Genomic DNA, 13,101 nt, shown 5'->3' with positions numbered 1-13,101 from the left:
TTGTCGCAGATATGCATGGTTAACAGGTATATATACAGAAACCCTATCAGGCAAATATTGAGATATGGACTAGTTTTGCTACATCAAGCTAACCTTTGCTTTTCTTTGGCGATTGATTGTTGCAGTTTTCAAGTATCCTGTTGGGATTCGCAACATGTACAAAGTTGATGGCCCTGGCTTCCAAGTATGCAATGTACCCTCTGGTACTGAGGCCCTAACTGCTGGATACGACATGATCACCCTTGCAACTCCAGCAAGGAAATGGTACAAGTGTGGAAAAGCAAACGGCAAGCGTTGCCAGATGGGGTAAAAACTGGTCATTAATGTCCTCCCTTCAGGGTTGCCTGTCTCCTCTGATGCCCCCTCCAGTTCACCAACATGGAAAATTCCAACTCTACCACCTTCAATATTGCCAGAACCAAAGCAATTCATAGTTGGAGACAATTGTGGCTGGACCCTCGGCTTCAACTACACTGCTTGAGCTGAAGGCAAAGAATTCAGAGTTGGAGACAGACTAGGGATATCCATAGGCTTCAACTACACTGCTTGAGCTGAAGGCAAAGAATTCAGAGTTGGAGACAGACTAGGGATATCCATATCTGTGCAGATAGTATTTTTCTTCAAGCGATATACACAAAACTTACTAACTCTATGTTGCAGTTTTCAAGTACGCTGTGGGCAAACATAACTTCTTTAAAGTAGATAGGCAAGCGTGCCCTGTGCCGCCGGCCAGTGAGGCTCTGAGCAGAGGGTATGATGTGATAACCCTTAGGAGTCCTGATAGAAAATGGTATATCTGTGGAAAAGCATATGTAGCACATTGCCAAAAGGGCCAGAAGCTGGTCATTAATGTCCTACCAGCAGTAGAGCAGCACAACCTTCTCCATCGGAATATGCACCTAGTCCCCATCATAAGTATGGGAATAAATTCTTCAAGTGAGCAAAGGGATGATGGAGTTCATAATCGAAGATTCTGTATACATTTCATACAGAATGATTTACATTAATCATTTTACATATTGATTCTTTTGTCAAGTCAGTGTCCTGTTATTTGTTTTATGATGAAATGACTAAGCTGTGTTTGTATGTTGTTGAGCAATCAAACAGGTCAGTCTGGTACTATATGAATAAAGAGCACTTCTATCTATAAAAGCCGGTTCACCCTACTGTGAAAATTGCAGCAATCAAATAGTCAGATCAAAACACCCTTTTTGAAGAATTTTTTTTTAAAAGTATTCATGTTTATTTCTTAATAAAGGAGAAATAGGTCTCCATGTTTTCCAACATGATTGTTGACCGCTATGGCAGCTCAAATGGAAGGTAAGAAGCATCAATGTCAACAACACACAGATAGGGTATTGTGTCCCCTAAAAATCCATAGTTAAGAATCCATGGGAACATACATGCTGGGATTAGATATTTTAGAGTGAGCAAGTTCACCCTATTAAGAAGTTTCTTTTGTATGGGAGCTCTTAGCACCCAGTAGACCCAAGAGTCTATTATTAATTATAATAATTATCTTTTTTCAAGAGGAACATCCAACCAAGAAACTAAGTCATATTTATAGAAATTGGAGAGTAATAATTATCTTTTTTCAAGAGGAACATCCAACCAAGAAACTAAGTCATATTTATAGAAATTGGAGAGTTAAACAAGTATTTCATGATTAGTTTTTCTTTCTTGCACAACAGTCATAATGCAGTCTTGACCCCTACGCAAGAAAAATTTGCTGGTGCACCAAGCCTCGCACATTTAAAGTAACAACCAAGGGGGAAAATAGCTCAGTATTTGTTCTGGTAATTTTAGCAAATTTAACCACTTTGAGATTGTTATATTAACTATGCCCCCTTTGGAGCTACTTTTGTAAGTTTTACATGTTTCGAGATATTATTTTGATAACTGTGAGCTCATAGGTTTTCATGTTATGATAATTGATCCTTTGGCAACTTTTACCACTTTATAGGGTTTTTTTTTTGTATATAAACCCAAAGTTTTTGTATATAAACCCAAAGTTTTAGCCTATTAATTTTTAAACCCGACCACTTCCCAAATCACCCAAAGTTTTTGTATATAAACCCAAAGTTTTAGCCTATTAATTTTTAAACCCGACCACTTCCCAAATCACTCTTCTCCCCAGTGTACTCAACTGATTATATTTTAACTCACTTTGTACTTCGATAGTTTGGTATAGTGTTATCGAGATGCAAGGCGCAAGGCGCAATGCGGGGCGCAAAGGTCCCTTACGCGCACCATGCGCAAGGCGCACAACGAGGTGCGCGCCTCACTAATTGAAGCGCATAACTCAAACTAATATTTGCTAACATCATAAGACAGAAACATATAATCAACATATTAGTTACCTACATACAAAATTATGAGAATATCAACTTAAATCATCAAATTATGCTAACTGAACTTTTAAAGTAACAAAAAAGATACAAGAAACATGCATCTAAATAAGCAGTTACATCAGGCATCTTCATATAATACTAATCTCGCAATTTAAATTAACAAATTATCAGATTCCTTGAAAAAAATCCAACTCATCATCTCCGTACTCTCTCTCTCTCTAAAAACTTCCCTTTTACAACTCGCGTTCTCCTTGAAAAAAACTTCCCACAACCCACGTTCTCCTTAGAAAAAACTTCCCACGTTCAAATACCCGTTTTTTTATCCTAAGCATGTGAATAAATCATTCGCCAAATTTCATATGGAAACCGATAATAACGTTAAAGTTCCAATCTTTTTCCATCAATTCGAACAAAAATCAGGGGAGTAAAAAGATTCTCACCTCCTATCTCCTTCGCCGCCTCCTTCACGTACGCGACGAGAGCCTCCTTGGCCTCCGTAGCGCTCTCCCTCCTCCTCCTCAATTGCTTCCTAAGCGCCCTACTCCCGACACGCCTCCTCCATCATCTGCCCCCCTCGCCCTCAACCTCTCCGAAACCAACCCCTTCGCCTCCGAAAACTCCAAATCCCCGACCCGACAGTTCCAAACCCTGTCACAGCATTGAAGAACTCCCCTAACTCCCCACCACCCCTCAGCATTCTCGCCGTGAGATCGACGGCGACGCAGCAGTAGGCGAGCTGGAGGGAGCGAGAAGGGGAAGGGGTCAGTCTTCGGTCGCGATCGAGTTGCTCGATCATTTCGAGGGTGTCTAGGGTTTGGTAGGAGGTGGCGACGGAGACTCCGGCGGAGAGGCGGCGGAGGAGGAGGGATTTGAGGAGGCGGAGGAGAGGGACTGGGAGGGATCGCTCAAAAAATGGCTGATTTCATCTCTAAGACCATCTCCAATGGCAAGGCAAATATTGCCTTTCTCTCTCCTTCCCCCTCACTTTATTCTCTCTCCACATCACTTGCCTTTTCCAATTGCCTTTCAACTCCACAACAACTAGTTTTTCAAAAGTTTTTCACTTTATCTTTCCTCCACATCACTCAACCATATACCCCACCATATTTATTCATCCTATTATTCTTATTTTTTATACATTTTAATCGTTATTATATTTACTAATATATTTATAATTATAAAATTTAATTTTTATTATGTAATAAATAATATGTATTTTTTAATAATTTATAATTTTCAAAAAACTTAATTTTTAATGCAATAAATAATATATTAATTTTATAAAAGAAAACAACACACACTATTATTAATGTAGTGGTAAACCAAACAGACATAATTTATTGAAAACATACAAGAAAAAACACACCAAACATAAATAGTTTATTGAAACATGCAAGAAAAAACACACCAAACATTAAAAGTTTTTGACATTTCTATTCGAAGGTTGCTCCAAATTTTTGCCAAATGTGCTCGACGAGATCCTTTTTCAACTGAATGTGTTTGGCCCTATCACGTAGATCGGCTCTAGTATGAATATCCGATTCGGCTCGGGCTTGAACGTGCACTTCAAATTGTGGCAACACTTGTGTTTGGACATTGAAAGAGGAGCTAGAGCTAGCACTAGCATTGTTCGATGGTTCGAAGTCAATATTTTCCCAGTTTCGCAAATATGTATCTCGTTCATCCTCGACTATCATGTTATGTAAAATAATGCAAGCCCTCATTATTTTACCTAAGACCTCAATGTCCCACATTCTAGCGGGCTGGCGAATAATAGCAAATCGTGCTTGGAGAACCCCAAATGCGCGTTCCACATCCTTCCTACATGATTCTTGTTGTTTGGCAAACAACTGCGCTTTGTTGCCTTGGGGCAATTGAATTTATTGGACAAAGACAGGCCATTTCGGATATATTCCATCTGCAAGATAGTAAGCATGATTGTATTGTCGCCCATTGACAATGAAATTCACCTCCGGGGCTTCACCGGACTCAATATCGTCAAATACCGGTGACCTATCTAGTACATTAATGTCGTTCAATGTACCTGGCAAACCAAAAAAAAACATGCCATATCCATAAATCAAAAGATGTCACTGCCTCAAGGATAACTGTTGCCGTCCCCTTGTGTCCACTAGTAAACTGCCATTGCCAAGCCTTAGGACAATTCTTTCATTGCCAGTGCATGCAGTCGATACTTCCAATCATTCCGGGGAAACCACGCTCCTGACCAACTTGGAGTAACCTCTGCACGTCTTCCACATTTGGACGTCTTAAGTATTCATCTTGAAACAAAGCAATTACCCCATCGCAAAAATTGCGAGTGCACTCAATTGTGGTGGATTCTCCAATCTTCACATACTCATCACATGCATCTGCGGCGACTCCGTATGCAAGCATGCGGATGGCAGCTGTACACTTTTGGATAGGTGACAAGCCCAATTTTTTTGAATTATCACGCCTTAGAGTGAAGTAGTTGTCATAATTTGATAATGCGTCTACAATTCGTAGAAACAATGACCTTTTCATTCGATATCTTCGGCGAAACTGCATGTCGGAGTAAGTGCATGACTCGTCGAAGTAGTCGGCCATGAGCCTTTGATGGGCAGCTCCATGATCCCTATGCAGAATTTTTTTTTTGTGTGGTCGTTCGTTTCTATGTTGTAACTCTTCAAGAAGTTGTTGTTGCCTATCGAGTATGGAATTTTCCAACTCCCATTGTCGTTGGACCTCTTCAAGGTTAACCATATTTGGGGGTAGATCCATTGGATGATAATTAGAGGAAAGTATGAAGTAAAATGTTTTGGTTGATATTCATATGATGTGCACTACCAGATTTATAGTGAATGAGCTCCGGATTCCATTCAATTTAGTTAACTAAATTGAATATGAAGATAAGATATTGAGTAGTCATAGTCTTGTCTGAGCTAGTGGGTTGCTTATTGATTTTGGAGTGTAATGCAGTGAGTAGTCATAGTCTTTTCGGAGCTAGTGGGTTGATTATTGATTTTTGGAGTGTAATGCAGTGAGTAGTCATAGTCTTGTCTGAGCTAGTGGGTTGATTATTGATTTTGGAGTGTAATGCAGTGAGTAGTCATAGTCTTGTCTGAGCTAGTGGGTTGACTATTGATTTTAGAGTGTAATGCAGTGAGTAGTCATAGTCTTGTCGGAGCTAGTGGGTTGATTATTGATTTTGGAGTGTAATGCAGTGAGTAGTCATAGTCTTGTCAGAGCTGGTGGGTTGATTATTGATTTTGGAGTGTAATGCAGTGAGTAGTCATAGTCTTGTCAGAGCTGGTGGGTTGATTATTGATTTTGGAGTGTAATGCAGTGAGTAGTCATAGTCTTGTCAGAGCTGGTGGGTTGATTATTGATTTTGGAGTGTAAGAGCTAGTGGGTTGATTATTGATTTTGGAGTGTAATGCAGTGAGTAGTCATAGTCTTGTCGGAGCTGGTAGGTTGATTAATGATTTTGGAGTGTAATGCAGTGAGTAGTCATATCCATGTCCTTATATTCGTCAGAATGTGTAGTCACACAATATTCAAACAACACTATTATTCAAACAAAACATCGTAATTCAAACAACACTCTTATTCAAACAACACGCTTACTAAAGAAGATACATCACGACAATAAAACACACATTATTATGAAGAACACACAATTCGATAATAATACATGGAATATGCAAACTAGTTCCCAAACAATTCATTCTTCAACATACTATACGCCGCTTCATCTTCATCATCTCGGGCCTCTTTGTTCTTCAAGCTCAACCACATCTCTAACTTCTTATTGCGATTGTACTCCTGGATAGCTGAGACTTGAGTCGCCCTGTATTGTTCATTAGCGTCACGACGAGATGCTAAATCGGACAACTCTTCCTGAATGGTAACCTTTGATTTTCTTGAAGTTGATGGTTTACTAGATGAAGCTCTAGCTTTCTTCTTTGTTGCATCCCTACCTTCCGGACGTACAAGGGAATGAATAGCAGAATCAACGTCATCGCTACCACTCTTTCTCTTAGATCCACTACTTCCAGATTCAGTTGCTCCTGTGATATATTTGGGTTGGTGACGAACCAACATCCACTCATCCAACAATTGAAACTTTGTACCTTGGTTTTCACTGTACAACTCTAGACCTTTGGATATGTAGTCATTGCCTGACCAACCACTACGTCTCTCCCTAGTAGCAGCACTATAACAACCAACAATACTAATCTTCTTGTTGAGGTCACGATAATGACTTTGACATTTTACAATGTTCCTCTGTATCCCACGATCGGAGTTCTCATTCACGTAATCAGAGATTTTGCCCCAAAAAGTATCACCCTTTTGATTTGAACCCAATTCACTGTCAGTACTGTAGTGGAAATAACCAGTTAATAACAACTTGTTCTCTTCAAAAGTCCAACTGGCGTAATTTCCTTTCTTCGCTGATTGTTGGGTTGGAGCTTCAAAACTGTGGGGAGTATCCCCACCAAGTTCTCCCAGAGAGATTTGTGTAGAAAATTGTGGGATATCAGTGGATCCACTACTAAAGCGAGGTGTGTTTGGCTCACTAGTCGGTTCAATGTTTGGAAAATTGACATGAGATGGAAGAGAGCTGTTTCCAGGAACTGGTTGATAGCCATATGGCATATAAGGATGATTATACGGGTATTGCATTCCATAAATTGGTGGCATCATATTAGGATTTTGATAGCCATATGGCATGTAAGGATGATTTTCAGGCCGTTGTGTATTTGGATTTTGAGGTTGCATATTCGGATTTTGAGATTGGTTTGGATAGTTGTAATTTGGGAGAAAGTTTAAGTTAACTGAAGGATCCATGAAGGATGTTGAAGATGGAAGAAGAAGAAAAAAATGAGAGGGTGAGAATGTGGAAGTTGGTAATATAAGGAATGAAGTGAGTAAAAACTTGATTTTTTTTTGTGTCCAAATAACATAAACTCAAGCTCTATTTATAGACCTTGAAAAATAAAAAATAAGGGTGAAAAAAAATAATTAATTTAGAGCAATTATTGATATAAAAAAGTCATTTAAATAATGGAAGAAAGAAAAACAAAAGAAAAACAAAAAAAAAAACAAAAGACATTCTCTTTTGTGAACATGGACACGCGCCTGTGTCCATCTCAATGTCCCAGCTTCGCTGACGTGGCGCAAGGAGATTGGTGTAATGCATTTTTTTGTTTGCAGCTGCTGACAAGCCGTACCCTTGGAGAAAATTAACCGGTAGGCAAATTTTGCCTTTTCTCTCTCCTACTTTTCATTTGCCTACCCAATTGTTAGCCATTGCACCAAATAACATACCCAATTGTTAGCCATTGGAGATGGTCTAATCATCAGCAGAGATTAAAAATTCCCCTTTCGCAGCCAATTTAAGGTAAATTGGGGTTTTTGTTGAAACGAAAATTTTGATGTTCTATTTATACATGAAAATGTTACACATTATAAAAGTGTTTGTGAGATTAATAAATTAATTGAATAGTTGCAAACACTAATCTAATCTGTGATGGTATGTGATGGTCTGTAATATGTGATTTGGTTAAAATGATATAAGATGTGGGTTATATAATCCACATAAATTTTGTGATGGTCTGTAATATGTGATTTGGTTAAAATGATATAAGATGTGGGTTATATAATCCACATAAATTTGGAATTAATGAAATATGCATAAAATATTTTAAATGATATAAGATGTGGGTTATATAATCCACATAAATTTGGAATTAATGAAATATGCATAAAATATTTTGTAGGGTAGTTTAAGCCCTAATTTCAACAAGGATCTTATATGTTATCTATATAAGTTTTTGATTCATTATATGTTGTTTTTTCTGTAATTCAACTATTGTAAGATTGGTTCTAGGGTCCTTTTGGCTTGATTTGGGGCACGTGAAGATTTCAGAAACTATTATGACGAAATGTATGTAAACATTGAATTATTTGAAAGTCTTTTGACTTAAACTATTGGATTTTAGCCCCGTTTTCACAAATTTGTAATTAGAATTGTTACTACTTCAGTGAGTCTATTGAACTTTTATTGCTTATTGGTTACTATTCTTAATTGATGCAGATCGATAATTAGAGAGGCTGATCACAACAAATTTGTCATCAGATGGTATAATTTTTGTATCTTTTTCATTGTCGAATCCTTTGGGTTATCTGTTACACAGTTCCTTATTTCTATGGTTTTTTTTTTGAATTTAACACTGTCAATAATAACGAATAAACAAAACAAAGATAAAAAATCTTTTATTTGTTTGATAACTTTTTTCATGTATTATTGTCTTATTCCAAGAATGTAATGAGATTGTTACCCTTCTATTTTCTTTAAATTGCTAATCACAGTGTACTTTGACTTTATGTTTATTGTTTGTTCTTATTGCTTCTTATTAGTGCTTGCATTGATTTGATAAGGAAGCTTTTGTTGGGAATTTTAGGTTTTGTATTAATTTTTACTATTTGTTTGATTTATTTTCGTGATTATCTGTGTATATTGTTCAGGTGGTTGTATCCAATTCTCTCCGGTCCATTTGCTACTAGCTGGAATCACTTCATCTCCTAGATCAGTACGTAGAAGTATTTAAATTTGTTTGGGTTATTGCATAACAAATCACAAGAATTTTAGACGCCTATGGTTCTCACTCATGACAAGTTTCAACCTATCTGAGAAAATTATTAATTAGTTTAAAGTTCTTTTTTTTTGTCTATTTACATTACAATTTCTACATTAAATTCCTTTCATGAACTGTTAGTTTAGTTTTTTTTTGGTTCAGTTTTTATTAGGAGAATATTGGGAAGTGTTTGAAAGTTAATGATTACAAGTAAAAATCGATTAAGGGAAATTAAAAACCATAGCATATTAAGAGACGACCAGGTTTTGCTTCCAACTTTCAGTTTTATACCTTTTGTGAGTCACAGTTTCAATAAATCCCAGACGTATCCCATAACTTAAAATTCTTTTTTTTTATAAACATACAGTTTTTTCCTAATGGCAAAATGGGTGAAGTCGTGGAATATTCAATTGAACTAAAGAAGTCAAATAGTTGATGGTCAGTTATCTTGTGTTTACAACGTACTCGAGTTGTAACTTACTCATAATTCCCACAACGTTAATCGGTAGTTACCTTTGTTGCCTTCATGTTGATTGGCATAATTTCCTCAAATAGAACTGCTTCACCCCTAATTCCAACAATCATTTAAGCAAAAACTCAATTGAGCATTACAAAGCAAACCCGAAGAGGAAGCTAAAACCTATCTAACAATTCCATCTTGCATCATTTGTTTTAAATGAATTAAAATAGAAGGAGCACTATTTTTCCTTTTAGCTAATTGGTTCTTCGAACAACTCTTCCTAAAAATGGTTTTGCTTCTTTTTTAGAACACTGAGGATCTTTTTCAACATAATTACATTTCTTCGGTTGCTATAACCATGCTTTGTTTCCTGATCATAGTCCTTACTTCGCTGATTTTTTTGGAAATTCATTAGAAAAAGATAACCATGCTTTGTTTCCTGATCATAGTCCTTACTTCGCTGATTTTTTTGGAAATTCATTAGAAAAAGAACATGCGCTAAACCAAAGAAGACAAAAGTAGATTTTTTGGGCTTTCAGGCAAGCTGCACTTTCTGTATTTATATAGGTCATGCTTCTTTTTTGTTTATTTATTAACAAACATGAATGTCATTATTTGCATTACATCTACTACTTCATATCTAAAGCAAAATACTTTATTTTGGTAACATGTTCAATATTTGCAGAAATTCTCTTAGAAACCGTGCTTTGCACGGGTCTAAATACTAGTATATATATATATGAGAAAAATGGGTATGATTTGTATCAAACACAAGTTTTTGTGCTTAGTAGTGAGGTGACATATTCCCCTCCACTCACTGAAATCGGGGCCCACATTCACATGGGTTGGGGAATGGTTGGGAATTGAAATGAGTGGATGAGAATAAGACACATCACTACCAAGCACAAAATTTATGCTTGGTACCAAGCATACCCATTTCTCTCTCTCTCTCTCTCTCTCTCTCTCTCTATATATATATATATATATATATATATATATATATATATATATATATATATATATAGAGAGAGAGAGAGAGAGAGAGAGTGTCAAACTCCTTGACATCTATAGAAACCGACACAATATCAGTGTTGCTTCTGGTTTAAATGACCCAGTTGTTGCTACGGGGATATCTGACCTTATATACGAATCTAAAGAAACACATAAAGATCCTGGTTCCATTGATCCTGACTTGGCAATGGCATGGGCAGAAGACTACTTAACCCGTGCATTGCATTTAAGCAATTAATTGATAGTTCAAATAAAAATGCACACCCACATAAAAACTTTTTAAATGCATATAAAAAATCTATCGTTAATTAAAAAAAATTGCTTCGGGTTAAAAAATGCATTCCCTTGAATCAGCTACCAGAAACTTGAAAAGAAAAAAAGGAAAGAAAACCATGATAATTGATGAATAAATGCTGTAAAACATCAAAAAAAAAAGGCAGAGAAAATTCCCAAATTAGATATTTAGTCTGGGCAAGCTTGGTGTGCCTTTCTTACAGTGAAATATAGGAATATAAAAAGGTTTTGAACAATGAGAGGAGTCTGAAAATCAGAGGTATGTAAATCTGTGTCGTCTTTAGCTTATGTGGGCAGAGATAGTTGATAGCTTAATGCTGGCAACCTGCAAATGCTAGAAGACTTCATTAAGACTTTCATTCCACTTGTATTCAATCAATAAATTCCAATACTTTTAGTGGTGCTTCTCTGCTGATTTTTATCTGTGTGATCTTGCCATGACAGCATGCTGTTAAACTCAGTTCGATTATGCAGAAAAAGCGAGAATACATCATGAGTTTCAACAATAGCTTATCGCAGTACTCAGAGCAACTAACACCATATTTGCATGAAACCAAAAGATACATATCTACTGATCATTCAAACATTAGCACGTGATATTGTAGCCCATGTAAAGGCATATACTACTTATTCATGATGGATAAGTGAATTTTCTCAATTAAGATTGACTTAGGATTAGTTATGCAAAATTGTCAAAGACACTTAATGTTAGATAATGGTTCACATCAGTTAACTTAATATGTCCGATTAGCTGCTCTTGCTTGTACATAAGTCAAAACTGATGTTAGGGTATACTCACAGCTTTAATCTTATGAAAAGATACACATTTTTATAGTTCAATTAGAAGAAACAGAAGCTATCTTATGAAAAGATAAACATTTTTATAGCTCAATTAGAAGAAACAGAAGATATACCTGGAAAATAGACTTGTACACTGTCATTTCCGGAGCTCTCTACAGCTCTCTACTCCAGTTACAATGCCTTCCCACTGCCCATCACTCCACCAAGCATCCATAGGGGTTCCAATCTCCAAAGCAACATTTTCCATAAGACAATCAATTGAGGGAGACGGTCGAATATTGAGGCGTCCTGAACATCTCATAACCAGCTTATCAGGGGCTACCTTTCTCAAGGCAAGAACTCATAATAACCAACTTAGTTTCTAATCTTATAAGACTCAATACGCACTGAGAAAAAACTTCCTCTAACAATTGTTGCATTAGCACATGATTCATTATTAATTACAACCCTAACATGGAACAAATTCAAGAAATTAGAAGATTGAAAGTAAATGAATAAAAGAATAGACCAAAAAAATCAAAAGATGCAAACCTTGGTGGGTTCATTCTCTGATTGAATATTTCGTACTCATCGTCATTGTCCTAATGAGAACTCATCAAATCTGTCTCTGTAAAATTAAACCCAGAAAATGGAAAGAAATTTAATTATCAATCAACAAAAAAGACACCCTAATGCCCATATTAAAAATCCCCAAAATGAATCAACAACATAGAGAACCAATTAAAACCAAATAATTAATTCTTGTAAAATCACAAAATCAACTAGACAAGAAAATATTTTTAGAGGAAAACCGACTGAAGACATCAAAATAATTGATGGGTCCATTCTAAAATCATTAAGAATTAGAAAGGGAACGAATTAAAATTGAAAGAAAGAAGGATTACCCATTTGAGAGAAAGGAATCAAGAGGGTCGTTGAGAGATCAAACAACCTGTTTATCGAGAGGGTTATTGAGAATTAGGGGGTGAGCGACACCAGGAGCGGGCCACCGACGAACTGGATAGTGTAGTTGGAGTCAGAGATCGAGCTTTTTAGGGTTTCGGCCTTGGAGAGGAGGGAGCGGAGGTCGTCGAAGGCGCGATTGAAGTCCTGGTAGTGAACTTTGCAGACGGACTCGATCTCGGACTCCTTGGATCGGGCGAAGAGGCGGAGGTTGTGGAGGAGGGCCTCGGGCTTGAACTGGGCGAAGAAGCGGCGGATGAAGGGGGAGAGGTCGTCGCCGTTGGAGATGGCGGCGGAGAGAGATCACGTCATTGTCGTCGTCGTCGTCGTCGTGTCACCACCGCCGGTTGAGAGCGGAAGTGGGGAGGGAGAGAGATCGCGAGAGCGGAAGGGGGGTTGAGATCGAAGAAAGGATGAAACGTGGGAAGTTTGGGAAATGGGAACGTTGGAGAGAACGTGGGAGTAAATGGATGGGTTGAAAAGTGGGTTCTCATTTTATTTTTTATTTTCATTGTTTAGAAGCCTATGTTACTGTTCATTATAACTTTTTGTCGTTCTCCTCTAGTAATAAAGAAGTATATAAAAGTAATAAAGAAGTATATATATATATATATATATA

The 13,101-nt window shown here is 37.1% G+C and overlaps 1 protein-coding gene, 1 long non-coding RNA gene and 1 pseudogene across 2 annotated transcripts; all 3 read right to left on the bottom strand.

Annotated features, from left to right (window-relative positions):
• LOC109832927 lies at positions 3,660-5,719 on the bottom strand (annotated as a pseudogene).
• LOC109834606 (glutathione S-transferase T3-like) lies at positions 6,042-7,115 on the bottom strand. The gene has a single exon (XM_020402642.1). The coding sequence runs from the start codon at positions 7,113-7,115 to the stop codon at positions 6,042-6,044; it is 1,074 nt and encodes a 357-aa protein (XP_020258231.1).
• Positions 10,822-12,786, bottom strand: LOC109832928. The gene is made up of 4 exons (XR_002245044.1): positions 12,425-12,786; positions 12,072-12,147; positions 11,654-11,828; positions 10,822-11,064 (listed from the first exon to the last, which is right to left on the bottom strand). It is a non-coding gene; the product is annotated as an uncharacterized LOC109832928 (long non-coding RNA).

Source organism: Asparagus officinalis, chromosome 3 (assembly GCF_001876935.1).
Source record: "Asparagus officinalis chromosome 3, Aspof.V1, whole genome shotgun sequence".
Classification (NCBI taxonomy): domain Eukaryota; kingdom Viridiplantae; phylum Streptophyta; class Magnoliopsida; order Asparagales; family Asparagaceae; genus Asparagus; species Asparagus officinalis.
This window is presented reverse-complemented; position numbering and strand designations above follow the sequence as displayed.

Coding starts and splice junctions, on each gene's coding strand:
- LOC109834606 (XM_020402642.1), bottom strand. CDS start 7,115: ATGCAACCTCAAAATCCAAATACACAACGGCCTGAAAATCATCCTTAC.